The following is a 25,670-nucleotide window of genomic DNA, read 5'->3' as shown; positions in this document are numbered from 1 at the left end:
GCAACAAAAACGAAATTTAGCATATGAAAAAATTATATTATTTGAAAACATTCAATTTTTAAAGCCAACTCTCCAAGAGTAGTAAAATTACTAGGGATGTCTAACTTCCTCAAATCTAAATTACATAGAATGTGTTATAAAATAACATTTCTTTGAGGGAGTACAATGAATATCTTTTGAAGACTTTGAGCAAAAAAATATATGTATATTTTTTGAAGACGCAATACGGGAGTGTTGAAAAATCTGCAACGGTCAAGGGTAGGTGTTTTCCTGAGCGGAAAAAGTGTTTTGCCCAAAAAAAAACAGAAAGGCCGGAGAAAAAAAAAATAATAATAATTAAGAAGAAAAGAGAAGAGTAAGTCGGCCCAATACACCAATTTGGGCCTTTAAAAAAGCTGAAGATTAAGGTCAGTTAAGGCCATTTTGCAGTCCAATTGAAGCTTAAACGCCTCTTTGCATGTAGTTTTGGTACCGATGCCCTCCTCTCAATCAAAATGTCGAAATATGTCCATCCTTCTGAAAATACATATTTTTGCCCAGTTTGTCCCTCATTTAAAAAATTAATTTCTTTCATTGATTTTCTGCTAATTTAGCCCTAGAAGAGAGAGAGAGAGAGAGATAGACAGAGACCAATTCATCCAATTGGCCATGAAGTTCTTGATTTTCCTATATCCCTCGATAAATAATCCTAAAATTTCTTTTTACCACTTAAAGTTTGATTTAACTTCCACTTTTTCCACTATTTATCATCTACTAATGAAAAGGGTACATATAGACATAAAAGAAAAGGAAAAAAAAAAAAATCAATCTTTTTCCTTGATTTTCTCACCATCCAAGCGAGAATGATATCAAGAAAACCAAATTGCTTACTAAGAGAGAGAAAGAGAGAGTCACATGGTGGGGTAATCGAAGGAGATTATTAAGGAAGGAGAAGAAGAAAGAGGCAGGTGTCTGTGAATGAATAAAGGAGTTAACAGACCGTCCACATGGTACTGGCATCAAATATCAGCATCAAAGTTAGCACTTTTACGATTTTTCTGTTACACATACGTACACAGCATAATCCACAATTTATTTTTTAAAAATATCAGTTTTGACACTGATTCATATGCAACAGTCATCATAACCTCATCATATATATATATATATATATATATGTATTATTATTTTTTTTGTCGTTTTTCCTCTCCCTCAGGCGGAGGACTGCCATAGAATAGTATTCTAAGAAAGAGAGAAAATATAGCCATCAATGTGGATGACAATGACCTATACAGTATGTACTACACAAAACATGAAATCAGCATGCATGTCCGGTGTTGCTGGTCAATGAGAAAAAGTGTTTTTGGGTAATGTGAATAGGAAAAAGGTTTTTGAATAAGCATAAAATGTTGTAATGAATAGTAGGAATAGTAGTGTATACTGTTGAAGAATTTATGGGTAACGTGAATTGTATGCATTGAATTTTGTGCAACCCCGGCGCCGCCCTCATGGAAGTAGGGGCGGGTCGCTTCCAATTATATACTCCGTCTTCATTCTCACAGTCGCAGCATGGAGCATCATCATCTCCCAAGTCACAGCTTTAAGAATCGCCTAAAACAGAGAATTTAAAAAAAAAAAAAAAAAAAAAACAAAAACAAATTGAAAAATTTATGAACACCTTGTGCGACAACCCAGAAAAATTAATTAAAAATTATGATAAACTAGAGAAAGGAAAAAAAAAATTATAATCAAACAGCTATAATAAAAATTTATGGATTTTGTTGCCCAAATTGGATACCAGTGTGTTAGATAAACCGAGTAATTCTTGTGGAAATCCTCTACTTAATATTTGTTAGATAATATTTGTTTGTTCTCTACTTTAGCTTAGTTGTGATATGTATATAATCTTTTCTTTTTTTCTTTTTATTTTTATTTTTATAATCTTTGTCTACAGGGGTTGTTAAGAACTACGAGGCTTCTTGAAGAGAAATATCTGTATAAAATCAAAGAAAAAGCTGAAGTTTGAGAAGGGTTAATAGGTATTTTATGGGGTCTGACAATATTTTTTTTTTTTTTTTTAACAAATCATTTGCAAACTACCCAAAATTTTCTATATCTATATAATTTAAATTTCATATAATTTAAATTCATACTTTTATATATACAAATAAACATATTCAACCATTTGAACTATCCGATTTTGTCTAACAAATACAATTTAAATGTGGGCAAAATTGCTTAAAAAACAAAGGAAGGGGCATATTTCGAATTTTCGCCTATAACTCTCACTCGCCCTTTTCTCTTTTTATTATTTATTTATTATTATTATTTTTTTTTTTTTGGAGTTTCACAATTTGCTACTTTAACTGACATCCAAAATAATTAAGAATGACATTAAAAACAGTGGAGACAATATTTTGGCGTCTAATAATATGTACAAAGTACAACAAATGAATGCATTTGGCATCAATCCGATACATTATCCCACAAGGACTTGTTTGAAGCCGAAAGCAAGCTCACAAAACAAGTAAACAACTATATTGGCTGTGTATTTATTTATTTATTTATTTATTTATTTTTTCTTCACCTGTAGTTAACTTCTGGGGATGGAAATACACGTTTTATAAGCCATTGTAGAGGTTTCAGTAGTTGAGCTCTCTTCTTGCGCCAAAACCAAATGGCAGCATTGTATTGTTCATTGCGTATTATGCGGGTGGCTGCTTTCCAATCATATTTCTCCATCTCTTCTCGTGCTGCTCTGCCTATCCTCTCTCTCAATTCAATGTCATGTAACAGAGGCTGCAATTTGCTCAAGCAGTCGTCAAGGTCTCCAGGACTATAGAGAAATCCAGTTTTACCTTCTTGTTCTGCAGGGATTATATCTGGAATTCCCCCAGCACGAACTCCCACCACAGGAATCCCTGAAGACATAGCCTCCAATACTACAAGCCCAAGCGTCTCTGATTCCGAAGGCATCACAAACACATCCCCACTTGCATATGCCTGAGAGAGTTCCTCACCTCCTAACATTCCTGTAAATACTGCTGGCATACCAGTGAACATTTTCTCCAGCTCCTCCCTGCCAAGGAAAATGACATGCTTTCGTAAAATGAAGTGCATTTGATTTTCATGTTTATATTGGCTTCAATTAAACCAATTTTTAAATTCCTCATCATGCAAGTCATGAGCCATGCCAAGTTATAAGGCATCCAGTGAGCTTGGTACGATTGGATGGATAATAGTCTCTCCATATTTGAACCTGTTTCAGAGAAAATAATAATAATAATAATAAAAATTTATACAGTGTCAGAGGATCAAGGGATTACCTATATGGCCCATCTCCAATGAAAGCAATTCGTGCTTCTGGAAGCCTATCCATGACGCTGTTAAATCAAATGTTACAACCATCAAAAGCTGCTAAATACACATTCAAATAACTATAACCAGAGAACATATATGACAAAGGTTAAATTTGAATAATGACTACTACATATAACATAACTGTGCAAGTTCCACTTTAATATCACTTAATAAACAAATATCTGAAGTTAACGTTACATATTCAAAACATCCTAGGTTTCAACAAAAAACTTCCCTTCATTTTTTTTTTTTTTTAAAGAATCTGACAGTAAACTTTACTGCTATGTTATGTTACTAGTTCTCTAGGAGTCATGACTATAAACACTAGCTATTCATTTCTGAGATGCAAGATTAAGCTGCACTACCTTTTGAGGAATTCCAAACTTTTCTCAACTCCAAGTCGTCCAACATGGATTACCAATGGTCTGTCAGGCTCACCATTGCTGTTTAAAACAAAAACAAAGCTTCATGAGAAAGTCCTTCTCCATGGGAATGAGACAGACACAACTTATTAAAGAAATCATACCTCAGTCTTAATCGCATTTCATGAGAGCGGTAACGAGGATGGAAGCTTTCAGAATCTACACCCTTATTCCAAAGACGTATCTTATTAGCTGCAAACCAAAAATAAAGAAAGTAAATCAGAGTAAACATTTGTTCTGTATGGTTTAAGATGAATGCTGTTAATCCAGTATTTGCAGATAAAAAGAGTTCAGCAATGCAGTTTAGAGATGAAAAGGAACCCAAAAGAAACAAATTTAAAAGGTTGACAAAAATATTTCAATACTCAACCATGAAGTAGCATAAGTTATATTCACCTGCTGTCACTCTTGCAGCTTGGAGATCTCTCCCAATGGCAGCTGATGGCACCAGTGTAAGATCAGCTGCTCTGTGCAAAAATTCTGATAAGGAAGTAAAAGAAAATGTCAATGATATTGACATGCTCTGGAATTTTTAATAAGACCAAGGAAAGGATGCTACCATACTTAAAACAAGCCACATGGGTTTGACAAGCCAACTAAAGGTGTATCTTGGTATGTATCTGCAGATTCACACAAGACTGGAAATCAGCTATAAGCATTGGTGCTATAATCTGGCAGCATATTATTGGTAACGTGATAAATTGAAGAATTCAAAAGGTCAAATCATTTCAGAAGCAACATTTGTTTGTGTGGGCTTTCCACTCGCTTAAAGTAGTCATTACTTCATCCGTTTTAAGCAAGTTATCATGAGAAAATGAAAGAATTAAACTCACACTGGTACATGAGTGTGATAAGACATCACGATGGGCACACATAACAGCTTTGCAATAGCGAGAGCACCAAAAACCTATAAGACAGAAAATGTCATCCAAGTTTGTTTGTTTCTTCATTACTCTACATTAGAAAAGAAAGAAACCAAGAAAAAGTAGAAGAAATAAAATGCTTGCCATTATCCCAGGTGATGATGCATGTATTATGTCAGGCTTAAACCGTGCAACCTCTGAAATTATTCTAGGACTAAGAGCCAGGGAGAGGGGCACCTTCTGATACAAGGGACAAGGAAAGCTGGTGCTTGAAAGGAAGAGAGAAAGAGAGAAGAAAGAGACACCAAAAGCTAATAGTTAGGAGTTAGAATAAAAATGTTTTTAAAATCCAATGCATTAACTCAACTACATTCATAAGTCATATGTGAATTTAGATCATTATACCAACCTCCTTGATCCAACCAATTTTGCTCCATGGAATTCCTCAGGCACTCCTTCATGTGTTGTCACAACCATAACCTATATCATTTATAAGTAAACCACTATATCAATTACAAATTCTGTAAAGACATTTTTGTAAATTGACGAAACTTTTACACATAAAAATTTAAAATTGGGCCTTAAAGTGACCAAGATAAAAGCTAATTGGTGCCGAAATTACTAATAAAGAACGACCTAAAGTTCAATAAGCTCAGTAATACCAAATTGTTCTTTGATTATCAAATGCAGCTTAACCATACATCAGAGAGAACATCCGCTGAGGCTAAACATTGTAAAACTATATGAGCTTCTAGAAAGCCTTAGTTAAGTTTGCTTCTATAGGGTCAAAAAATGTGATTGTTGCTATCGTTATGCAACATCATATGTATAAATGCAGAGCTATAGAGAAAATACCTCATCCCCCATTTCACGTAAGTTTCTGATAAAATTCTGGAACCGATTTTTATAGCCAGACACGTAACTGCAATATAAAGAGATAAAAAAAAGCCTTTTAGTAAAACATCCCTATTAAATAAACAAAGCACCCACTTGGTGCTTCCCAGGAAATTGCTCAATGAAAAAACAAAAATGTCCCCTAGCCCTTTCTTCACAACATTCAAAAGGTGCAGAATGCTGAGATGCTAGATGTAGTATATTTTCCACTTTTATCTTGAAAGCCGTAGTTCAGTTTTGAGGACCCACACCTCCAAGTGTAGCCATACATTTTGCCATATAATTACAACCGGGGACCTGTGTGGCAATTTCTACCTTTTGTTTCTTCATTTTTCGTTAAATGTTCTTTTTAGCCGTTTTCAAGGAAAAAAAGAAAATCCACCTTCTATGTACTGTGTGTTATTCTCTCTTATTCTGAACTAATTTTTCTGAAAGTAGTTGAGAATCACTGATATTCTTACTAAATAATGTACAATACCCAAGTAACTCAAACTCAGCAGCAAATTCTCAGATCAAAATCCAACTTTACAGTTAAAATGACCATGATCAACAAAGATGGTAGCATTATTCATAAAACCAAAGGCATGCCTATAATGGTACAAAATACCAAACTAGATCCAAACATTATGTCTACAAGTAGTTAGTATAACACGTTCACACTACAATATGCACCAGATGCAATGAAGTTAAAACAAAAACATCTAAAACTAAACCAAAAAGTAACGAAAAACAAAGAAGCAAAAATCTGCAAAACTTACATCACAATGCCAAAAAATTCTTAAGGCCCATATCTAAATTGCGTTAAATTTTGGTATCAGCAGGGAAGCAGAGACCATTATAAGAAATGGGTATCTTAAAATTCAAGCTTAGAATGAAAGAAAACACCACAAAACCTCATCCGAAAAGAAAAGAAAAAAAAATTAAAAAAAATACTGAAACACTCACGCAAAAGGAGAAGGCTCAACAAAGAGAGCAATACGACGAGGCCTGGAGTTGTTCTCAGACTCCAAAAGAGGAGGACCCCCTTCTTCTTCGTCGGGTCTAATTTCCGTGATGGTCATATTGGTTGCTTTAATCCCAAGTTTCGAAATTTTCCTCGCACAACCTTTTGGTCTCACTCTCTCTGAGCAGCAAAACACAGCTCCTCTGCTGAAAAGACAACTGGGTATTATTGCTCCAGAGGACTGAGAAGGACCCCGAAGCCTGAGGCAAACGGCAGCAGAAGAAGAAGAAGAAGATGGGGTGGAGATAAAAGGTGGAGAGAGAGTGGGATTTATAGAGAGGGAAGCAGAATTCATGATTGGGAGGGAGAGAGAGAGCAATATAAGGTGGTGCTGATTGCTGAAGGTGTAGCTGTGGGGCTTTGAAAAAAAAAAAAAAAAAAAGTGCGATTTCTATTGAGTAACGCAAAGTGAGAGTGAAAAAAGAAGATAACTTGAAGGAAGCGAATCTTTGAGGGAGTTTTTGGATTGGATATTCTTTTCAAGGCGGGACGTTGGAGGAATCAAATCAGAAGCTTTCTCAGTATATGCTTATGCTCTTCCCCATTGGGCTTTTGGGGTTTTAGCCACTTCTTTCTTCATCCGTTTGTTTACCAAGTCAACCCAATCCCAATCAAATTCAATATTTTAGTAATTTTGAGAGGTCTCCATTTTCTATTTTTATTCCTTAAAAATAAAATATAACCATATCGAATAGGGTCAGGGCAATTCTTTTTTTTTAGTTTTTTTGTGTGTTTTTTATAATATGATTGATAAGATAGAAGACCCTATAAGTAATTGAATTTTGATTGAATCTAAAATAGGGTATCAATAAATCGTGTTATTAATATTTTAGAGAATAGGATATGATTTCTTTTAGAAAAATATTATTTATCATAATTGATTATGTCAATGTTAATTTAATTTTTATATTCGAATTAAATGATGAATACAGTTTAAAAATTCACTAAACAATAAGACGTATGTTATGTTATTTTGCACTTGTAAAGTTATAAGGATTAAAGCCGTTGGTCCATGATGTAAAGGTATCCCAACTGTGTCCTAATGGAATTTTTTTGCTTTTTTTATTAACAAATCTTCAATTGAATATTATGGATTGTGTTACTTATTCGTACATATTCCTCTCATTCTAAGCTTTTGACCAACATATAATGCTGGGTCATATTTTTAGCAAATAATAATAATAATATTGGATTTTAAAATTTTAAAAGAAAAAAAAAAGTTGAACCTTGAGCTTGCTCCCATTGTAAACTTTTAAACTTTTGACCACCATTGTAGATTATTTCATGGCACTTTTCTTCCTTTATTATTAATATTATATATATGGAATATCTTTTGCAAACATTGGTTAAAAAATGTTATTAAACATTTTTAATCCTCTGAATAACAATTTTAATTGTACTTAAAGGTTTTTTTTTTTCCTTTTTCCTTTTATGCTGAATAAGAATATATATTTTTTAATGGTACTAAAAGCATTTACAAGTAAAACTAGAAAGTTTCACTGTCGTCCTTCCTTTGGTGAAGCGAAAAACAGACACAGCTGTCATGCCGGCCATAACCACACAGTACAATCCCCTTTTTATTTTATTTTTTTTAGGAGGACAATTTGCATTTTCACTGTCTCATCATTAGCATTTTAGCTTTTTTTTTTTTTTTTTTTGGGTCATCCATTTACAGTCTATTTTCCAATCCAACATTTTTCCACCGTCTTGTGGATTTCCATATGATATTACTACTAGTAAGTGGTACTATTTTTTGGAAAAAAAAAGAAAAGAAAAGTAAGCTGTATTTTTTTGTTTTTGTTATATTATCAAAAAAAAAAAAGTGGTAATTTTTTTTTTTTTGGGTAATAACTAGTAAGTAGTAATTAACATTGAATGTCACAGTCCCCACAACTCTCAATTTGCCATTTTACTTTTTGGTTGCTCTCCACAAATGGGTGTCAGACACTTGGGCTCCTAAACTCCAAAGATAGTCCCATATCAACACGTTCTTCAATAAATTGGTCACATGTGTATTTGGTACAATCAAGCTCCATTCTAATGATGTTAGGTGTCACCCCTGTCCTTCTTTTTTTCCTTTTTTTTTAGGTGTTACCCCTGTCCTGTGCACTTAATCTGTTTGTTTATCTCATGAATTTGATTCATTTTGAGTTACCAAACCTGTAAAATTATTGTAAGTCAACGTAGAAAATATATATAACTCTTGGTTACCAAAATATCCCAAGAATCATATCATATTCTTTGGGATATTTTTTATAAGGTGTTTGAATATTGATAAAATTAGTGGAAATATAAAATTTTATAGGAAAGTAATTTTTTCTTCTGTTTAAATAATTTTTAAAAAAAAAAATTTGTGGATTCCAATAGAGAATAAATCTTATAATGTGGAAAACTAACAGGAAAAATAGATTCTATTGAAAAAGTGCTATTTTAAAATTCCTTGAAAAACTGATATTACGTATTTTTTTAAATATAATTTTATGCTTTAATTTTAATATATAAATTAATATAATTATTTGTAAGTTCTATTTTCCTTTATAATTAACCAAACACTGTAAAAAAAATTTCCAAAAAAACTTATTTTCAGGAAACTGAATCCCAAAAAACTGATTCTCAATAATCAGTTTTTTTCAATACTTTCTCTTTTACCAAACATCCCATTATAGTTAATTATTTTATACATGATTGCACCCTAATAATGCAAGTCTTATAAGTATAAATGAATATTTTTATACGAAGAGGGTGTAAATTGTGGGTGATTAATAAAATTGAATAATTGAGGAAAAAAATATTAACATTGAAACTTTGTTTTAATTTCTTAATCAAGATATGTTGTATAAACAAATAGTCACATGTATACATTACATAAACAAGATATATTGTATATGATCGTTACCATAACAAATAGTCACATATATACAATTTAAAAACAAATCTGTATATATATAAAATGATAATTATCACTTATTGTCACTATCTTATGTGGCAGTGGATCATATGTATATACATAAGTAAAAACAGTTTATACATAGTAAATCCCATATATTTTAAAAAAACCACATAAACATTAGATCCACCATATAAGATGATAACAATCAACACCAATGATATATAGTTGTACTTTATATATATTTTTTGTATTTTATTATTATTTTTTATTCATTGTTTACTTAAAATGACAAAATGGGTAAACATAACCACAAGGAAAAAAAAAAAGAAAAAAAAAAGAAAAGAGTAATTATCAACTGGTTTCTGGAAAAATTTAAGCCTCTAAATTGGCCTTTAGCAGGGCAAATGATCATTTTTGTGGCACCAACATGTCGGAAAAGCACAAATATCTGTGTCTCTAGAAACATGAACAGCAAGTGATTGGACAACAATATTTGGGGATGTTATATTAAGAAATCAAGCTAATTAGTGGATGATTTATCAAAAAAAAAAAAAAAAAGTTAATTAGTGATGATGACCAAAAGATAAAGGTTACTTAGCAGATGTTATATTTGATAAAAACTTTTTGCAAGTAATCGAAAACAATTTTTGGTGGAATGGGAGAAGTATATAGGAAAAAGATAAAAGGTATTTGGAGACTGCCTGATGAACAAATTTTAGCCTTTGTTTTTTTTTTCAACACAACGGAAGTGAAAAAGGTTCTTTTATTTTTTTATTTATTTATAATTTTTTTGGATTGAATTTGAAAATTGAAAGAGATGTGAGGGTGACAGATAAAGTCAAGAAAATGAACTAATAGTTCAAGAGAAACAGTGTCTGGCAAGAAGGAAAAATAAAAGAAAAACAAGAAAGAAAAAGAAATCAAGCAAGAAAAAGGAAAAGACAGAGAGAAAGTAGAAGCACACAAGAATTTCTGTTAAGTGTAAAAATGATAAAGAAAGATCTCAATTACAGAACAGTTCGAGAGCTGGTTAAAAAGCTCATAACAAGGCTAACTAACTAACTAACAGAAAATAACAACCAATCTCGTTCATACACGTGGAGAGATTAAAACCTGTTTTGAACAACTAATTAACTACTTGAAAATGTAAAACACGTGCATTTAAATCAAGCACGTGACTCTAACAGTAACGCATCAGCAAAACTTGAGGCAATTATAGATGCTTGCAATTATTATTATTATTATTATTATTATTTTGTTTTTGGGATAAGACTTTTAATAAAAGTATCAAAAGGTGTAATAATAGTGTCACTTTTAAGTGGTGAGTTTGATGATTGGTACATTTGCCTATTTATTTATTTATTTTTGCCAATAAGTTAGCGAAAGGAAGATAATGCCATTACATGTAGATTTGAAAGATATGATTTGAATTTTTGCTAAGCTTTATTATTACTTCAATAGGTTATATGCATGCTGCAACATTGCATATCACAGTTGGGATCTATGATCCTAGCAGGAGACTCTTTTTTATTCAGTAAAAAGATAGACCAAAAAAACAAAAAAAAAAAAAAAAAAAAAAAAAAAAGAAGAAGAAGAAGAAGAAGAAGCAAATGGGGCAAAATATTGGATCTCTCAGCCCAACTTAGACTGCCCAAAGCGATTTCGATCTTAAAGCCCAACTAATAGATGTCAATCACACTCTAGTCTACTACTGGGCCAAAAAGTAGTACGGAATATAATAGGGTTAGGTCCAATTAATCAACACGCTAGGTTCAATAATGACGGAGTAGAGCTACATTACGTTTACCCCAGTTTTTACTCGGTCCAATTAATGGAATCGTTCTTCAATGGAATCTGATTTTCGATTTCAAGACCATAGCTCTTAGCTCAGGTACAACTATGGCATTTGTCTAACTTTGAATTCATTTCCATCAAAATTTAGTTTCTTTTTTTGTTTTCATTTTTCACAATTAGCATTTAAGAAATCAAAGCTTGAATTATTGATAAGGGCTGAAAATAGAAATAGCATACACATTTCAACGTTTTGATTCAAAAGTCTACAGAAGTTATAAACACAAAAATAATTCATTTGAAATTGGGTTTTGCGCGTCATTTTCACACCGAGGCAGCTAAATCAATGCAAGTTTCAAAATTCAAACACTAGCATCAACGTAGGGAGAAATGGACATGAAATGTCATTAGTTTACCATATTAATATATAATATAAATATGAGAACTGTTTTTTTTAGAAACTATGTTCGAGTTTATGATGAATCGTATGGTAATGATATAACACGTTGTATAAATGACAACTTAATTAAAGAATTTAAAATTAAAAATTCAACTGGAGATGTATTGATCAATGTGGAAATCTTAAATGGTTACTACATAATCATGTTTTCCATTATAATTTTGAAGATAATTTTTAAAAAACCAAATAAGCATTTTATTGGTTTTGTTATCGCCGGCCTTCTTAAATTTTGCCAAAGAAGAAAAGACTCATAAGCAGGCTAACTAGTTAAGTTCATCTCAAAATCTTTCTTTCCAAAGTACGTAAATTCAGCATTTACTTTTTTTAAACACCCATTGTCTTCAAATAATATTGCATCCGAAAATTTTTATTCGTTGCTTTTGAGTATTAACAAACAGAGAGTGAAAATGACTTGTTGATGAAGAAGGCAGGCAAGAAGACACACTCCAAGTATAGGGAACTGGGTGTTGTCTAGCTTTTTAACAATCCCAGTCAAAAAAGAGAGGGGGAAAAAAGAAAGAAAGAAAGAAAGAGAAGAAAAAAAAAAAAAAAAAAAAAAACCCAATCCAAGGAAACAGAAATTTCAATTCTGCCAAAGATGGTTTCAAAAAAAGAAGAGAAAAAAGTCGAATTCCCTAATATTCACGCCAAGCCCATTTCCCAAACCCCTTCTCCGATCTTATTCAAATAGATTCCCTCTTATCAAACAGATTTTAATGGTCCACTTCTTCATAAATAAAAAATATTTTGATCCCTCAACAGAATCAAAGATGAACAAACAAAAGCACAAACGTAGGACCCCTATTATTACCACCTAAAAAGTGACGCTGATGAGAAGAGTATCAACAAGTTTCTCTCTCTTTCTCTGTCTCTTTTCTCTCTTTAAAATCCTCTACTCTATGCACTACACTTTGCTTTTGACCAAACACGTTTTCTTCATCTTATAAATCTTTTACTTGATACATTTCCTTTGCCCTAAGTTACAAGTTAGTCTTTTTGATTGGCTTAGCTTTTGGCTTACATAGAAATACTCCATGTGCATGGCTCATGCACGTATAGGAATTAGGCTCTCTCTTTAAGCTTATTTTTTGGTCTTTGTAGTCAAACAAGCATTTGCTTTTTCTACAAGCGCTACTATTACCCATTTGTCATCTCCCTTAGAGAGAGAGAGAGAGAGAGAGAGAGAAACCTATTCTCTCTTTTATCTTTTTTCATTTTCCTCTTTCTTTTTTTTTTTTTTCCTCATATTAATTCATTTCATCATAAATACTCCTTACAAACCCTCTATATATCTAACTGTCTCTTTTTCCTTCACATCAACTCTCTTTTTCCTTCCTCTTGATTTTCCTTCCCATTTCTTTTCTCTCTAAAAATGTCAAGAAAAGGAAGGAGGGTTAGTTTTAGTCCCGATGTGAACGAGAAGCCGGTGATCTTTCTCAAACACGGTGGCGGTGGCGGTGGAGGAAATCGCGGAAACAGGAAGAGGGTGGTGGTGGCCGGAATATGGAGTTTTAGGGTTTCAAAAGATTCAGGATTTTCTGCCATGAGATTTCTACGTAGGCTGAGGACAAAGGTTGTAAGAGCTATAAGTGTTGTGTCTATGAGTTCATCGAGGTCTTCGAGGAAAGTGTCATCGTCTAATTTGACAAGGTCACGGTCGGTATCGGACCCACTTGACTCTCATCGAGCTGAAGCTTTAGAGGATTGCATAGAGTTCTTGAATTCATCTTCGTCTTTGCAGAGGTCGAATTCGGTTTCTTCCAGTTGTTGTTAGGAATTGTTATGGAGTTAGTAAAATGTAAATGAATTTTTTTTTTCAAAAAAAAAGGAAAAAAAGAAAAAAGAAAAGAGAGATTGTATTTTGTGATTCATTGCGGTGATGATCATGGAAAAATTAATTCTTTATTTGCTTGATGACCTAGACTAAATTAACTTTTTGAGTGCAAATCACAAGATTGTTGGTTTTGTTTTGTTTTGTTTTGTTTTTTTTTTTTTTTTAAATTTAATTTTTTCATTTTCTTTTTATTTTCCCTGGACTTGGAATTATATGATGGCTTGAGTAATTTCTAACTCCAACATATGTAATACTATGTCTTGTTAAAAAAAAAAAAAAATCTTTATTTCCTTCACAAGTTTTAATTCATGACAAATATAATTTTATTTTGATATACATGAATCTACTATAATATATGTGTAAGCAATTTCTCAACCACAAAAGTTTGATACATACATATATATATATATATATATCAATTTCTCAACTTATTATGGTGGGTGCCTAACTATATAATTAATCATAAAATTAATAACGTTATTGGTTTTCTGTTATAATGGATGTGTAGGGATTCATATTCAATCGAAAGTATATATTGATGGAAGAAAACATATATAACACGTTCTATCTTCCGCTAAAAAGAGCTAAAAGTAGTTTTTAAGGCAAAATGAGCCTACTATAAGCAATCGAATCCTAAATTAGAGACCAAAAAGAGTAACAAATTGTTAGCAAATTAAAACGATGGATGCAGTTTTTTTCTTTTTTCTTTTTTGAATAAAATTTTTGATTGAGTATGTCTTAAGTGTGTTGGTTGAAACTTTGAGTGCATATGATACTTCACCACCAGACCAACTCATAGACACTGACCATTCTAAGGAATGGGCTGCCCTGGAGTCTCGTGCCGATGTCTAAGATGTCTAACATTCAAAAGGAAAAGTCACTGTCAGCAGGACCACAAATCAGTAAAACGAAAACAAACCGAATATTCTACTGTTTCCTATTTTCAGATTTTTTGCTTTATTTTCAATCTTTTGGTAAAAAATGGCCCAATTGGGGCACACCGATTGAAAAATCACCCAAAGTCCACCATTCAGTTCAGTCTCTGTGCTACCTCGTGATCCTTAACCAGTATGATCTTCCTCTATTTATTGGGATTAATGACATGGAGATTCTACCTAATACATTGCTGTCAATGTTAACAAAGAAATAACACAATCTTCCAAATAAAGAGCAAGAAAATATATCAAAATTTCTATAGTAAAACATTACATCTAAACATCTTTACCTCCAAAAAAAAAAAAATAAATAAATAAATAAACATTTAAGTGAATGCCTTTAATGTGAGATGATTATCATTGAAAAACAATAATTATAAAAAATCTGTAAGTAGTGATTGAAAGTTAGTTAACAGCTGGACCCAAACGTTTAAATTCTGGGAAACATGGAAGAGTTACAAATTTCTAAGGATGTTATACTGATTTTCAAAAATAATGGTGATAAACCTAGCTATTCCTGGTATATTGGCCAGAGTGACAAAATAAAGGATTACATGAAAAGGAATAGTTATGGTTCCAAGGAAAGCTTTTCAAGGTGGTCTCGGATGCCATGACTGGAAGCTTTTTTCAGTTCAAGAGCTCTTTTATATGGAGGAGCAATTGGGGGCTGTACAGGATCTAAGCTCTGATAAGTTCCATCAGCAACTTTGGGCAGTGGATATGAACGGTCAGAGTCATATCCACTAAGGTCCCCGCAAGCTAAAAAAGGAATATACACCTTATTTGGACCTTCCAACCACCCACTACTACAATCTGCCACATAACAATTGCCAATAAGAGGCAAATGACATTAGTAATAGTTATACAATTTGTAAACGACCAATATCTAAAACAGAGACTGTCAAAATCACAACCAGCTTTAATTTTAACCAGGACCCATTTTAAAAATTTGACTTTGTATTATATAGCATTGAAGAACTTCAGCAATTGATCTTGATTCTTAAGACATAGTTCCAAGCAACCATCATGTTTTATTTATAAGATGTTGAATACGAAAGCAATATAGATATTGTAGTTTACCTAAATCTTCTCCTCCTGAGGGGCTTCCCACCTTTTCTAAGAGGCGATGTAGATCTTTCGGGTTAAATCCTTCGGGAGGAGAATAATTCTCGCAAACTGCAAATGCCTCTGTATGACACAAAATATTAAAATAAATTGAAGAAGGTCAAAAGAAAGGATTGGAATTAGATATGGTTTGTTAGACAGCACAGGTATCCAATGTGTGCAGTATGCCCTTGATAGGAAGTATAAGCTTCATTTTACAGGAATTTTGAGATCAACTATTAAGTTAGGACTGATTATATGATCAATAGCCTATACTTGGCAGAGATTTTCCTTGATTTGGCAGTGGCTAAATTCCAAGCTAGGATAAGATTCCAAGTCGACAAACCCTTGCCATAATTCATGACAGATTTTTTGGACTAGAATCATATCAAAATTTAAAAGAGCCAAAAGCATGGAGCTACCAAGTAAAGAGACAAAATCCACAATGTTACCTATGCTGGAATTGCGACTGCTTTTTGGTTTTGCAAAAGTCACTGTCGGGAAGAATAATTTCAGCTGCAAGAAAGAAGCAAAATGACAAGGGTGAACAAACAAACCAAATGGTACTTAATAATTAAAGCAAACAAACAAACTGGTTATACTTCACACGTTCTGTGAAGTACAAATAATTTCAGGTGGCAATAACATAGCAATAATCTGAAAGAAATAATTAATCATGTGACTTGAAGCTGTGAACAACACCAAGATGTATGAACGTTAGCAGCCAGCTGCAATTACACATTACATAACTATATCACAGTTTATAAAATAAAACCGGATTATGTTAGTTCTAAGAAGCACTTAATTTACCTGACAGTAAAGAAGACTTGTATCTTTTCCACGGAAAATTTTAGCTATAAATTTACCACCTTCTCTTAGTATGTGAGTAACGATTGTTAAACCCTGTGAGTTAGGTCCACATCCACCAGCTTGTATCAGTTTAATAGAGCTTCAACAAGATTTAGAAACATTGTTGAAGTTATTGCACACAGAAAGCAATAAATAAGCAGCCAATAGGGTGTCAAGAAATCATGGCCAATATGGTAAACTTGTGAACTAAAAATCAAAGGGCAAATGATGTTTGATTCAATTATAACAACAAAATATTTTAACTAAAGTTTCTAATGGCTCATGCATTATAAATATGTCAACCACTTCATTAGTTTGATGCCATTTAATTGAATCTTCAGTCCAACTACGGCATAATTTTGAGCTGCGGATCTCTTGCTTCCTATTTTCAATGTATATGGGACTAGCTTCTTGTGCTTGCAATGAGAATGCATATGAGATTATCATAAATAGTGATATCATACTAACTGCAAGGAACCAACAGAAATAATTGGATAAATATCACACTTAAATGGAAGATCCAATGCAATTAACTTAATGAATGACATGTTTCCATATTCCTGAAAAGGTTTCTCACTACCAAATGATGATGTGTTCTTTAGAAAGAGATGGTTAGCATATGAGAAAAATCTTTACTTACTGCCAATATAAGTTGGGATTGAACAAATTCATCCATGTCATGAAGACCAGTGACTGTAGATCAAGCATGAAAATTTTTTGTAAACAATATTTATTTATGCAGAAAAGTAAAGCAATGGGAATTTAAAGAATAATTATCACGCACTGTTAAACTAATACTGCATACCATCAGGAGCACCATCACAGACAACCAGATCAGCCTTGCAACCATCAAAATGTCTGATGACCTGTGATAAAAGCACTATAAATTAAAGATAGGAATTTTCCAACGTTAATTCTGCAAAGAAAGATTAAGAATCTAAAACATTAAATGAAAAACATCCTATTGGGAAATATTATATATGTATCATCCATATTGCGCAATCTATTCATGGGGATAGCTATACAAGCACAATATAACAATAAATAATCCATCTTAATATCAGTCTTCTTATGTTCATTTTGACACTGCTTCTACATGAGTCAGAAAGAGAAATATTTACCATGTAATAAACAACCAAGATACCCATCCATAGGGAACCAAAATGTATGAAAAACATATGAGCGGGCACTCAACAGAAATGAACAATGCTACTAAACTATTTGACAACTTTTACACAGCAATTCTACCTGTCTGAATTAATTATGTTCCATTAAAACCACAGTTTTCCTTTATTTAGTGGAATTTGAACTTGAACCAAGCCATCTATCCCAAAAAGGTTCCATCATAACAAAAAAATGAAAAATTGATATTGATGCCATTGATTGCCCAAAGATTCGACATTATTGCCTTTTAAGTTGGTATCCGTGAACAATCAATTATTGCAAGAGACCTTTTAAGTTATCAAGCAACACAAGAATCGTATACTTGCAATACTAGAATGCAAGAAATAATAAAACCATGCTGCTTCTGTAGCTTTGAAAAGAAGTATACAGAATTGATGCTATAAAACTTAAAAAAAGAAAAAGAAAAAAAAAAAGAAGAGGTATAAGCGCTATACATTAGAGTTTCTGGCAATAAAAATTGGTTGGCTTTGAATCACATGCAAAACAGAAAAAGATATTTACTATCCATACCACTTCAGCTGTTCGAGCATTTGTTATATCGCCCTGCACTTGAATGACACCTTCAATTGGAGCCATGGGCTGTAAATCAATTGCTACAATAAGAGGAAGATCACCATCCCTGCATACAATGATGATTTGGAATTTATGGTCTTCACAACAGGGTAGTTGTTTGAAATAGAAGATGCTGGTAAGTATTATTTTATGATTAGGTGATATATACATTTACATGATCTAATACACATTTGAAACCATCAATGTGTAACATAGAAGAATTGAGCTACTATGTGAGGTGGATAATTAGCAGTTTACAGCAGGCATCGCATACTCTGAAATCTCAATTTGAAAAATATTGAGGCTTCTTAAAAATGAAACAGAAGATGAAAACTTGTTAGTCATCTTTAACTGCATTTCTCGTACATTTATAATTTCCATTTAGAACAGTCATCAACAGATAAAATCAAATCCATTCAAAAAAAGTAACTTACTTTGAATCAGAAGAAAGCTTTGCTGGGAGGTACAATTTCCGACTCAAGACCTACACATTAGATAGGAATAGTTGTCAAGATCGTCTGCATATCAATACCTGAATCTTTTTGTATCCAGCTTTTTGTTTGTCAGAATGAAACAATCATGTTTCAACATTTGGGAACCCACATCTCAAAACATTATAATGAACTTAGAATTGCTTAAAGTAGAAATCCTATAGATTTTACTTATCAGAAAAAGAGTGTGGAGGTAAGTTGATAAGTAAGAACTAGAAGGAAACAAATAGCAATAGGGAAGCAGCATACTTCAAGAACCATCAGTATAAATGTCAAACTTATAACATCTCATACTCAGAGATCATTATTAAGCTATCATAATTGACTCACTGAACCAAAAGAAGGAAAAAAAAAAAAAAAAAAGAATTTACAACATTCAGGGTACCAAAGGAAGTACGCAATCAGAAGACAATAAAAAAACCATCTCTAACTCTGATACCTGACTCCAGCTACCAGGGGCTGCACAAAGATCTACCACACGCTTCACTCCTGGAGGTGGAATTGTAAACAAATAGCTAAAGGTCAGAAATTTACATGGCATCAATTTTACATTTCCACAGAAAATTTACAAGGTTTAAATATTTTTCAAAGAAGGAAGCCAGAAATTTCCTTGACTATGAAATAAGATAGTTAAAGCATATTAGTCCAAGGGACTATCTAAACTCTTTTTAGCTAAATAATTTAAACTACATCTAGATTCTAAATATCACTCATAAAAACATTTCTTAGATGTAATTGACCGTAAAATTAAGATTATATCTTAGAATAGTCCTACTGATTTCAGTTCAAAATGGTGCTCATCACTATGAAAGATTAAAAACATATGAAAAACAATAAAATTAATTTCGATCATATGGGTCATCCTAATTCTTTTGACGATAAACCAAACAAAAATACACATCATTTTAAGAAGAGAGAAAGAGCACCTTCAAAAATATTGAATTCCTCGTCTATCTGAAGAAGCTTAAAGGCACTTCGAGCACGCCAACCTTCTTCTTTTGCTTTTCTGTAGTAGATATCCTGCATTTGAATCAACCAAAATTACTACCCCCAAAAAAAAAAAAAAAAAAAGCTGAAAAATAAGGACAGAAAATAAACATCATCTGAAATTAAACATCAAACTTACCCTCTTGTCCCTTGAAGCTTTTCCCATTTTCTATCTCTAACACCTGCTATATATATATATATAAGAGAGCTACAATTTCTCAATAAAGAGCTCCGAGTAATCTACTTGGAGGTAAATATTATATATCTGATTGACTTGAAGAGCTCTAAGTAATCTACATGGAAGCTCGGAAAAAAGGTAAAGAAGCAATTGAAGACGGGGGAACAAAAAAAAAAAAAAAACAAAAGAAATTAAGAAAACAGAAAAAGACTAAATTTGAAGCAGAAAGCTCACCGAAACTTATACTTTTGGCTAATTCGTAATGGGTTTTGGTAGCCAGACGAATTTGAGTGCTTGGCAGCCGAGAAAACACCTTGGCGTCTGTATATTTTTTCGAGCGGCAACGCTGAAGGCCAAACACTGCGACGACGTTTTATCAAAGAGACAACAGAGTTTTTCCTCGACTATTAAAATTACCCGAAAATACTTATTTCACTTGATCTTTTTTCTAATATATATATATATATATATATATTAAATAATCAAAAATAGAAAAATTAACAAGTTCTTTTTTTTAATTAGGAAATAATATAAAAAGTACGTTTTATATTAAATAAATTAAAATAAAAAAATTGTAATCTCTTAATTTGAATTTTTTTCTTTTTTTTTTGCTTTTATATATATATATATATATATATGGAAATTTTATGGTGAGTATCGTCCGCATGAATACTACAGTATTAGTAAAATTTTTTTATAGTATTAACAATGATATTTTAGAAAATCACCACCAATATTATAAAAAATCATCACCAATACTGTGTTCCGTATTAGAAACTTCCGTATATAGTTATATATATTTTTTAAAAAAATTATAAAATTATTTTCCCGCAAACAAAATAAAAAAAATAATAATAATAATCAAATAAATAAAATATTATTATTTTAACTGGTAACCACCATGGAAGAGTTTAAAGCAACGAAGAGTAAAAAGTAGTAGTCTTTATAACTTTCCTTCTTGTTACCATTGCTAGATAGCATTGGAAAACCCCCAAAAAAAAAAAAAGGGAAGAAGAAGAAGAAGAAGAAAACAGATTGAAAAAAGAAAAAACAAACGCCATGGACGTGATCAAGACGCAGCAAGTATCGTCGAGACCGATAGAGAAGGTGATAGTTCATCCGCTGGTGCTTCTGAGCATCGTCGACAACTACAATCGAGTCGCCAAGGACACTCGCAAGCGAGTCGTCGGAGTCCTGCTCGGCAGCTCTTTCAAAGGCGTCGTCGACGTCACCAACAGCTATGCAGGTCAGCTCTATTCTCAATTCCTTTTTGTTTTTTCTATTTTGCCGCATTGTCTGTGGTTTTTTTATTTTTCTTATTTGTATGGATTTTTAAATGTTTTGATTGTTTTAGTTTCTCGTATTGTGGAAACCCTAGAAAGCTTACGGTTAATGGGAATTTGGGTATTTAGCATTATTCTATTTTAGTCTTCCTGAGGTTTTCTCCATCGGGCCGAGAGAGGGTTTAGGGTTTCTTTAGAACAGAGGAAAATTTTCATGGTAATTATGATTTTGGCATTGTATTCTTTCTTTATTGTTGTTGAATTGAATTTTTGGGGGTTGCCTACATTAAGCCTTTCTTTTTTTTTTGGGATGAATGAAGAATATTTTTGTTTTCTTTGTACTCTATTGCTTTTATGAGTTTGGGATTTTTTGTTAAAACCCCAATTTTAGCAAATATCATTGGCCTCCCTCTAGATGTGGTTCAACCCTAAACCTCTAAGGTATGTGGGACTAAGCCCCCCCACCCTTAACCCTAACTTCCTCTCCAAAGTAATTTTAATCTTTTCAAACTTTATGATAAATGAGGTTTGCAATTACCATAAGTTTTAATGCTCGTGTTTTGCTGATATGTGGATTTTAAATAAGAAGAAATTGTCTAAACGATTTTAAATTATTGTTGGTGGCCGAGGCTCAAACCTGAGTATTTGATTCCTTAAAATAATAGCTTCTATTTTAATCAGTTATCAGTAGTTTTATTTTTCCTATTGGTGGGTTCAATAGCGTTAATAGAAGGGATAGAACGATAACAATTGTTGAATTTCAAAAATAATTAATGTGGAGCCCAGGATATGACTGATGAATAGTTGTTTTAAATACTTTGTTATGCTTAATCAAGGTGTTTGGAGCTTGTAAAGTAGTTGCGATCAAGGATCGGATGGTGTAGATATTGTCTAATTTGAAAAGCCATGATTAGTAAATTTTATTATGTATTATTGAAAGGAATGTCCACAACTTTTGTGGCTAACATATTTTTAGCAGTGTAAACCACTTCTACACATCATCTTTTGAATTATATCAGTAGCTTATAAGGTTAACATTTTTTGGAAAAATTATATTTAGAAATTTTTTGGTATGTTTTGAAACGAATCTTTACCGTCTCTTTTCTTTTTTAAAACATTTCAGTGCCCTTTGAAGAAGATGAGAAAGATCCAAGCATTTGGTTTCTTGACCACAACTACCATGAGTCGATGTTTTCCATGTTCAAGAGAATAAATGGTACTTCTTTTTTCAATTTGTTATAGATTGATGATCATTTTCCGAGCTGTTTGGAGAAGTTATTTATTTATGTATGTGGGAATTTTGGTAATTTTTCAGCCAAGGAGCACGTTGTAGGTTGGTATAGTACAGGGCCGAAGCTACGAGAGAATGATCTAGATATTCACGGATTATTCCACAAGTAAGATCATTTATCATGAATCAGGTTTTAGGGTTGATAGTGTTCATATATCTAATTATCTTTTTTTCCCTTCCTCTTGCTCTTTTTTTCTCCCTTCCTCTTGCTTTTTCTCTCTAAAGTTCTTTTAATTATTAAAACTTTCAATATTTAGCTAGTAATTTGTTTTCTTGTTAAAAAAAAAAAAAAATTAAAAATTATTTTTATAATGAAATAAGCCATACGGAGCACTATTTTACACCGCCATGGTTTGTCATTTTGACCTGTCTATGATTATGTGGTTTTGTTTGGTAGGAAATATGTGCCAGCTATGCTTGTTTACTGCATACATGTGCTCTCATGCACACGTACAGGCAGATTTATTATTGACATATATGCTTGTACCTCTTTTCTGATCAAGTTCTTTATGTTATTATAGCTATGTCCCAAATCCTGTCTTGGTCATTATTGATGTCCAACCTAAGGAGCTTGGAATACCCACCAAGGCATACTATGACGTTGAAGAAGTTAAAGAGGTAAGAACAGCTTCATGTGCTGCTGTCCTGATTAAGAGGATATGTTCTATTGACATTTATATAGTCTGCTGAACTGTTGACAATTGATGAAAGTCAAAACTCTGTTTCTTTCTTTCCAGACATGTTCATTCTAACTCTTTGATGCTTAACCTGTTTGATTTTCATAATAGAATGCTACTCAGAAAAGCCAAAAGATTTTCGTTCATGTGCCCTCAGAAATTGCTGCTCACGAGGTTGAGGAAATTGGTAAATAACATGATAAAAGTTTGCATTTCCTGTTAGAGCACATTTATCCCCCATTCAGGCTTGGTAGAGATGCAAGTTTAAAATTCTGCTTTGTTTATTTCCTTAATAATGTTTGAATCTAATGATTATCCACATGTTGTTCATTGACAGGAGTGGAACATTTGCTAAGGGATGTAAAGGATACGACCATTAGTACACTTGCAACTGACGTATGATCTCTCTCTCTCTCTCTCTCTCATATTCCCCCACCACCACCCCCCCTTTTCCTTCCTTTTGATTTGGCAGCGAGGTCATATTTTCATATCAACTTCTGGAATGGAAGCTTCTAAGTTGGATGCTTGAGCTTCTGTTTTTTCATGTAAAATAATTTCTGGGCTAAGCAAAGTTCGACTGACAGAATTACCTTATGTTGTGTAGGTCACTGGGAAACTTACAGCTTTAAAGGGTTTGGATGCACGATTACGAGAAATTCGCAGTTACCTAGATCTTGTTATTGATAAGAAGCTGCCATTAAATCATGAGATACTTTACCATTTGCAGGTATTTTAACTAACTTGTAGATAGATCTGACTGACTTTTCTTTCTCTCCTCAAACAAGCATATGCAAGCCCTATTTGGCATAGCCTTTGCTTCTTCTTGAAGCTACTCCTTAATGGGTTTGGTTAGAAGCTCTTTTAGAGGGCTGAAGAATTTCAAGAAAGTTTTCCAAACACTCACAGAAGCAGCTTTTAAGCTTTAAAGGCTAGAAGCAGCTTCTCAAACGCTATGCCAAACAGGGCCTTAGTTTGGTTTGCTGATTACTTTTCTAGTCTTTTTCCATTATATTATGTTTTTAAGATGCAAATGAAGATTGAGTGAGGTCAGGTGGTTTGATGAATTCTTAAGCATTTCCCATCATTTATTCTAATATGTTATTGCAGGATGTATTCAACCTCCTTCCGAATCTCAATGTGACCGATTTAATCAAGGCATTTGCAGGTATCATTTGTGAACGAAAAATCCCATATGTTTGGCTCATTTAGTTTAGGGTGTTGGTATCACTTTTGGGAAATTTTATTAATAATCTCCTTTTCTGTCTTTTGCAGTAAAAACAAATGATATGATGTTGGTTATCTATCTCTCCTCTCTCATTCGAAGTGTCGTTGCACTCCATAACTTGATCAATAACAAGGTATTGCCTCTCTGACTTCCACATCTATTCTATTGTTCAGAAGCATCCAGCATTATCACCCCCTTCTTTTTTCTTTTTACCGATTCATCTGGAGGGGTTGATGACCAGGGGAAAAATAAAAAGTCATGTTTAGGGGGTTGCCTGGTTACCTGTAAGAAGTTTTGATTGCTCAAGTTTTGTACTAACAAATCAGTGCTACATTGAATAGCCTGTAGGTTGAGCAGCAAAAAGTGAGTCAATATTCTGAAAATCTATTCTCATCCAAGTTTCTCTATCACTTCCCTTATTTCCCCCTATTCTTTTTCATTTTTTTTATTTTTTATTTCCTTTTTTCTCATAAGGACTATTTTCTTAGGAATACAGAATCTCGGTGAAAACTTATTGGTGCAAATCCACCTCCCTGCTCTCTCTTATCTCCGCCTCCCTCTCCCAAACACACAAACACACTTACCTTCGTCATTTCTTGTTCTTCTTCATTTTTTTTTTTTTTTTGGTTTTATTTTTATTTTTTGCTTTTTTGTTTTCTGTTTTCATATGGTTTCTCCAATTTCAAGTAAGAATGAATAAAGATGACATAGGGTGTAATCATCTTCTTCCTTTCTTATTTTGTAGCAGTTACATATTTGCAAATGTTGGATGAGAATGAGAAAGCTCATCGAGCCAATTTTAGAATTTAGTTATTGTCAATAAAAGTGTTAAAGTAATCAAGTGTAAATTTTTCAGATGCTAAATAAAGAACATGAAAAGGCTGAGGATGCAAAGCCAGCAACAGTCCCAGCTGCCAGTTGAAGCTGAAAAAATTCAAAATTTTAATGCTATTTTGGGTTCCAGCTATTGCAGCCATAACTTGAGCACGGAGGGTTAAAGTTATTTGATACTCTTGAGGTTTCCGGTTAAAGAGTTTTCGTATTCTCCATATTGACAGAGGCTTGTAGGTGTAATCTTCATAGCATTTAAAACCCTAGCTTGCTTAGCCAATTCATGTAGACTTTTTAATGAATTATGTACCCATTGGACTTTCTATGTGGAAAATGATATCTCCCATTTGTCTGCTTGTTTGCTGCCCTTTCACATTCTTGATGTCATTTTTCTTACATTATCAAAGTTTTTTCTCTTTTGGTTGGTGTGGTGTTTATGATTTTATTCATGGACTGTCGTTACTTGTGGACCGCCATTGTAGTTGAGAGACATCTCATTCATCTTTAAAATCCATGTTCTTTAAATACAGGATATTTTTTGACCCTGAATATTTTAATTGATCAATGAAAGAAATATAATAATAAT

General features: G+C 32.7%; 4 protein-coding genes across 7 annotated transcripts; 2 read left to right on the top strand and 2 right to left on the bottom strand.

Annotated features, from left to right (window-relative positions):
* Window positions 1-2,346: 2,346 nt before the first annotated feature.
* On the bottom strand, window positions 2,347-7,101 carry LOC107430700 (sulfoquinovosyl transferase SQD2). Of its 2 annotated transcripts, none has more exons than XM_048464326.2 (11): window positions 6,464-7,101; window positions 5,480-5,546; window positions 5,034-5,104; window positions 4,769-4,892; window positions 4,595-4,668; window positions 4,326-4,381; window positions 4,158-4,241; window positions 3,866-3,953; window positions 3,705-3,782; window positions 3,306-3,362; window positions 2,347-3,058 (listed from the first exon to the last, which is right to left on the bottom strand). In XM_048464326.2, the coding sequence occupies exons 1-11, from the start codon at window positions 6,814-6,816 to the stop codon at window positions 2,563-2,565; spliced, it is 1,548 nt and encodes a 515-aa protein (XP_048320283.2). In that variant the 5' UTR covers window positions 6,817-7,101; the 3' UTR covers window positions 2,347-2,562. The 2 variants fall into 2 exon arrangements, with proteins under 2 accessions (XP_048320283.2, XP_048320284.2); XM_048464327.2 differs by having other exon boundaries at window positions 4,769-4,886; window positions 6,464-7,099.
* Window positions 7,102-12,663: 5,562 nt separating this feature from the next.
* On the top strand, window positions 12,664-13,576 carry LOC107430737 (josephin-like protein). The gene has a single exon (XM_016041614.4). It carries the CDS (start codon window positions 13,035-13,037, stop codon window positions 13,434-13,436), a length of 402 nt encoding a protein of 133 aa, XP_015897100.1. The 5' UTR covers window positions 12,664-13,034; the 3' UTR covers window positions 13,437-13,576.
* Window positions 13,577-14,766: 1,190 nt separating this feature from the next.
* LOC107430721 (uncharacterized) lies at window positions 14,767-20,204 on the bottom strand. Of its 2 annotated transcripts, none has more exons than XM_016041596.4 (12): window positions 20,012-20,204; window positions 19,739-19,784; window positions 19,539-19,632; window positions 19,052-19,101; window positions 18,556-18,605; window positions 18,080-18,188; window positions 17,190-17,250; window positions 17,025-17,077; window positions 16,346-16,438; window positions 15,988-16,051; window positions 15,512-15,619; window positions 14,767-15,244 (listed from the first exon to the last, which is right to left on the bottom strand). In XM_016041596.4, exons 2-12 carry the CDS (start codon window positions 19,763-19,765, stop codon window positions 15,000-15,002), a joined length of 954 nt encoding a protein of 317 aa, XP_015897082.1. In that variant the 5' UTR covers window positions 19,766-19,784; window positions 20,012-20,204; the 3' UTR covers window positions 14,767-14,999. The 2 variants fall into 2 exon arrangements, with proteins under 2 accessions (XP_015897082.1, XP_015897080.1); XM_016041594.4 differs by having other exon boundaries at window positions 19,739-19,781.
* Window positions 20,205-20,725: 521 nt separating this feature from the next.
* Window positions 20,726-25,440, top strand: LOC107430714 (26S proteasome non-ATPase regulatory subunit 7 homolog A). 2 transcript variants are annotated; one of them, XM_048464574.2, is made up of 10 exons: window positions 20,726-21,023; window positions 22,184-22,276; window positions 22,376-22,457; window positions 22,873-22,969; window positions 23,140-23,215; window positions 23,366-23,424; window positions 23,633-23,755; window positions 24,136-24,193; window positions 24,301-24,386; window positions 25,002-25,091. In XM_048464574.2, exons 1-10 carry the CDS (start codon window positions 20,837-20,839, stop codon window positions 25,074-25,076), a joined length of 936 nt encoding a protein of 311 aa, XP_048320531.1. In that variant the 5' UTR covers window positions 20,726-20,836; the 3' UTR covers window positions 25,077-25,091. The 2 variants fall into 2 exon arrangements, with proteins under 2 accessions (XP_048320531.1, XP_015897073.1); XM_016041587.4 differs by lacking the exon at window positions 25,002-25,091 and adding an exon at window positions 25,110-25,440 and having other exon boundaries at window positions 20,727-21,023.
* The last annotated feature ends 230 nt before the right edge of the window (window positions 25,441-25,670 follow it).

The sequence above is a fragment of the Ziziphus jujuba genome, chromosome 6, assembly GCF_031755915.1.
Source record: "Ziziphus jujuba cultivar Dongzao chromosome 6, ASM3175591v1".
Classification (NCBI taxonomy): Eukaryota; Viridiplantae; Streptophyta; class Magnoliopsida; order Rosales; family Rhamnaceae; genus Ziziphus; species Ziziphus jujuba.
This window is presented reverse-complemented; position numbering and strand designations above follow the sequence as displayed.